The following is a 4,957-nucleotide window of genomic DNA, read 5'->3' as shown; positions in this document are numbered from 1 at the left end:
GGCGGGAGCCGTGGCCCAGCGCTTGCCCGGTCCCATCCGTCCCCACAGCACGGCTCCCGAGTAGCGCCTCACAGTGCCAAGAGCAGCGGAGAACAGGGAGTGTCGGGGGCAGGGACATCTTTGCCCAGGTGGCTCCGCAGGGCCTGTTCCTCACAGCTCTGTCACCTGGCGCGGCACAGACTCGGAGCGCAAAGGCAGATTCTGCCTCACAGTGTCACGCTGTAAAGGCAGGAGGCACCGGCTGCGCCTCAGGCTGTTTCCCTGCCCCGAGCCGAGCTGCTGCCCAAACAGTACTTTAACCCAGCTCTGGCTGGGTGTGTTTAAATAAACACAGGAGGTTCCCCAGCACCTTCCCGCGGGTCCCGAGCCGCTCAGCAGCGCCGGGCGCCCAGCACACCCCAGAAATGCGCTTCCTTCCCCGCCTCGGCCTCTCGGCCGCCCTGGCCATCGCCGCCCTCCTCGGCTGGAGGCTGCTGCTCCCGGCGCCGGCCCGCACACGCGGAGGTAAGGCCTGGCCACCACGGCTGTCCTGTGCCACGGGGAAGCCACCTGGAGCTTCTTCCAGAGGGTCTGCGTGGGCAGACTGCCTAGAGGACAGAAAACGCCCCTGGCACGGCGTTTGTGGAGAACCCCCCTGCTGAGGGGCCCTGCGGCTCTGTGTCCTTAGTGGGGTCACTGATCTCAGGTGTGCTGGGGGAAACGGGTGGCAGGCTGCTGGAGGTAACTCCCAAACCTTTTGTTAGGACAACTTTTGCTGTTTTGTTGTGAAATGCTGTTGGGAAGGCAGGAGGGAGCCGGGACATTGGGGACTATTGCATTTCTTGCCTAAAAAATGCATCCTTCCCCTCCAGTTCCCATCATTCCAGGGCAAAGTCGTTGCTAGATTTTGCCAACACTGTCATTCTGGGGCTGGCTGAGTCAAAGAGCAGCTTGGGATAGCTTCAGGCACCACTGCATTTCTTCCCGTGTTCCCGATGATTTTTGCCTAATTTTAACTATGTTTCTCTGCTTTTAACTATGCTGCTCTGTACAAGAGCTTTCACAAATATTTAACTTCCCGAGGACCCAGAACAAACCATCCAACTGTCTCCCCAGGGCTGCCAGATGCCTGTACTGAGCAAACAAGGCAGATATGCTGCTGCTAAAGAAAATAAACTAACAAGGCAGGCATTAATCTTCCACATTTCAAACCCACTCTGGCCTTTTCACATTAAAAAAAAAAAAAAAAAAGCAAAACCAAAATTTGAGAAATTAAACTCACTCCTATAGAGTCTTTGTATTTGCTTTTGCCTTTCATATTTGCTTTGCTGTTGTCTCACTTCTCTTTGCTTTTTACTTTTTATTTGCTTTTGCCTTTTTATCAACAAGAGAAAAAAATTACATATGGGGATGATGCAAGAAATGATGTCATTTGGGTCCCTAAGTCACCCCAAGCCATTAAGAATAATCCCTTACTTTCACATATACTTGATAGCCGATGTTAACCTATTAACAGATGCAAAAGGGTTTGCAGGACATCATGTATTTGTAGCTGCAAACCAATTTACTGCTGCCTGGTCTCTCAAAATATTTTTGACTCTTTGGTAAACTCACCTCTGTGATGTTCAGTTGCAAGCAAGGAGTTAAAATCAAAGATTATGATTTAGTAGAGAACTGGGCCCGTGGAATAAATCTGTGGTTGAGATCAGTCCTCAGGCATAGTGATTTGTGAAAAGAGGGGTCTGAGTGTCAAAAATCTCACATGTTCATGGGGACAAAAACCCATTTCCCAGCAAATCCAAGCTTTTTGCCAGACAGAGCTGGTCTCCCTTCTCCTACCCATCTTTGTCCACGCTGAATCCTTTCCATGCTGGAGTAACTAGAGAAGAGCCTTCAACAGCACTATGTGCTTGGGGTCTGACTTGAGGCGCTGTTCTTTCCTCACCCGTGTCCAAATGCTGTTTCCCAGGTGACCTGGTCCTCGAAGCAGAGAAGGGCTTCACTTTGACACTGGACACCTTCCTTCACGTCCAGCAGCTCAGGAAGAGGAGACTGAGAGCTTTCTGTCACCAAGAAGGCAAATTCACCACGCTGCCAAACAGCCGGGATGAGAAAGCCTCCCTGCTCCCGAGCCTGAGGGTGAACACCAAGCTGGACCTCCTGTACTGCCAAGTGCCATCTACAGGGGCGGAGGAATGGCATCAGCTTTTGGAGAAGCTCGAGGAGGAAAACGTGACGCTGCCAGTGCCGCTCCCCTACCGCCGGCTGCACGCCAGGGAGTCATGGCTGAGCGAGTTCAACCAGACGGAGAGAAAGGCCATGCTGGGGTCTTACACCAAAGTGCTCTTTGTCAGGGACCCTTTCCACAGGCTGATCGCCACGTTCCTGCAAGGCATGGGCATCAGCCCATCCTTCAGCAGCTTCGTCCAGGAAGTCCTGGACAGTGGACTGCACAACAGCAGCGTGGCTTGGAAACCACTGGTCAGCCTGTGCCGGCCCTGCCTCGTCCAGTACGACTATGTGGTGATGTTTGGCTTCCTCAGGCAGGAGCTGGGCCACCTGCTGCGCCGGGCTGGGCTGCCTGCGGGCAGCCTCCTCCCCGAGCTCACCGACAGCCAGGTGCACTGGACCTACAGGTGGTTGTCAGAGCAGATGTTCAGTGAGCTGTCTGCCCAACAGAGGAAGCGGCTGTCTCGTTTCTACCGCTGGGACCTTGCTGCTTTCCCATTTTCTAGCAGTTTCCTGTCAGAGCGCCCCAGCACCACAGAGACCTGGGAGAAATAGCCTGCATGGAGGAACTGTTTCAGGGAGCGTTCATCCAAAGGCAAGTGCTTCAAGATACTGACACGCCTTTGCTTCCCAGCTGCTTGCAGTGAGGTTTCCCATGTCACAGTCCAAAAGATTTGTCATAGAGCTGAGACAGACCACTGCCAGGGATGAGGGATCAATGCAGTTGAATCGTGTTTAAACACAAGAGCAGGCACTAGGGAAACTTGTGGCACTGGGTCTTGGAAAACTGTGTGACCTGAACTGGGATGGGATAAACCCAGCAGTTTGGGGTAGGGTGGGTTGGACCTGCTGCAAACCACACGTGCTGTGCCCACACTGACATTTCCTTTTCTGGGCTCCATGTTGGGTCAAGAGGCTTGGTAATAGCTTCTTCATGACAAATCTTCCCATGCAGATACAAGAAGTGCTCCCAAAGGAGCATGTCTCCTGGAGACTGAGGTATGACACAGGGTGGCACGCCCTGCTGGGGAACCACTGGCCGTGTTCCCAACCTTTTCATGCTCAGGGAGGGTCAAGCTTGGCCCATCATTTTCTGTTCCGTGTGAATTGTTCCTGTTTTACGATCTCATCTCCTATGGGTGTGGGCTCAAGTGGGCCTGGGGATGGGAGCCAATGCTTGCTCCATTCACAGGTTTTGAGTTTGGCTCTCCTCCTTTCAGGGCTGACTCCAAGGGGCCTAGGCCAGCGCTCAGCTCAGTGCACTAGCCCTGACACAAGTGTCAGTGTGGACCAGATACAGCCACAGCACTGGACAGACTGACTCCCACTTTCTGTCAGCAATGGTGGGCCCTGTGGAGGTGCCTAGAAGCAGCAGAATGCATCACTGTGCTGCTCTGGAAAACAGGATGTGGCTACTACAAGCTCCTGCAGGCAGAGAAGCACAAGGACTGACCCTGCTTTCTCTTGGACTTGGCTGCCAGCATGGCCAGACAGAGGCCCAGTCTCTCCAGCTGGCTCACGGCTTCATCCAGCTGGGCAGCACAGAGCAATCACCCGCCCTCTCCCAGCTTTGGTCACTGAGCTGATCTGACTCACAGCCCCTGGGAAGGGTCCAGCTTTGTCAAACGCACACCAAGGATGAGCTGAAGTTGTCTAGATTTCAAATCCTGACAGACTCTGACCATAGCATACTTGTTTCAAGAGTATTTAGCAGCTTTATTTTGCAATGTTGTGACATTCAGAAAGAATTCCACATACATTCATGATACCAATGTAACAGTGCTCATTAAAGAATGTTAATGAAAACTGTTGACTACAACTGACCTAAAACAATTACCAAAATCTTGGCCTCCCTCTCTCACAGACGGCCACGCAATTAATAGCACTAAAACATCAGATCAGCTGGGCTCCTTTCACACTCCCACAAACTCTCCAGCTGCAGTAATTACTATTTAAGGGCCGTTACTGTGCGCCGTACTTTACAGTCTAGCAAGATGGCATAGTTCCTCTTCTGAGGACAGACTTCTGGAAGAAGAAAAGCAGCAAATTTCCAATTATATGCCGTTAAATTAGTCTTGTATCCATGCCCTACTTCATTGGAAAGTACTAGAAAAGGAACATTTCTCTCTTCATGAGTAGCTTTCCCTCCAGTGACAGCGAGCTGAGGCTCCACACAGCGAGATGTGGTGTGAGGAGATGGGACACAGCACCTGGCAGGGGACAGCACTGGGCACTCAGGGCAGGAGAGCTGCTCCCCTACAGCTCTGTAGTGCAGAGCACATCCCCTTGTCAGGGATCTTCTCTTCCTGCCAGCCCTCCCCAGTGGGTCCCAGTCCTTTCCTAAGGTGCCTGGCACTTAGTTCCACAGGAAAGCAATGTAGGAAATATTCAGAAATTGAGAAGTGATATGAAAACCTCAGCTTCGTGTTCCTTAGAGTCCCACAGCACAGGCCAGTGGTGCAATGATCTTTCTGTAAATTCCTGTTAGCCTCTAAGCTTCCCGTTTCCCTACACCCTCACAATCAGTTGCTGTCATTACTTTGCAACACTGACTTTATACCATTGCTCTCCCAGGTGTTTGATATAATTTACAGTCCATTCCAGTGCACCCCAAAAGGGAAGTGTTTCTTCTCTCCATCAGCTGGGCACGGGTACCAAGAGGGCCCCAAGCTGGGCTGGGTACGAGGGCCAGGGCTGCTGCCTGGGAAAGAGTGGCTCACTGATGCTGCAGCAAAACTGGCTCCACAGG

General features: G+C 52.2%; 1 protein-coding gene across 1 annotated transcript; it reads left to right on the top strand.

Annotated features, from left to right (window-relative positions):
- The first annotated feature begins 404 nt into the window (after nucleotides 1-404).
- Nucleotides 405-3,063, top strand: LOC136358569 (carbohydrate sulfotransferase 8-like). Its single transcript, XM_066314446.1, has 2 exons — nucleotides 405-504; nucleotides 1,907-3,063. The coding sequence occupies exons 1-2, from the start codon at nucleotides 405-407 to the stop codon at nucleotides 2,761-2,763; spliced, it is 957 nt and encodes a 318-aa protein (XP_066170543.1). The 3' UTR covers nucleotides 2,764-3,063.
- Nucleotides 3,064-4,957: the final 1,894 nt, after the last annotated feature.

Source organism: Sylvia atricapilla, chromosome 3 (genome assembly GCF_009819655.1).
Source record: "Sylvia atricapilla isolate bSylAtr1 chromosome 3, bSylAtr1.pri, whole genome shotgun sequence".
Lineage (NCBI taxonomy): Eukaryota > Metazoa > Chordata > Aves > Passeriformes > Sylviidae > Sylvia > Sylvia atricapilla.
This window is presented reverse-complemented; position numbering and strand designations above follow the sequence as displayed.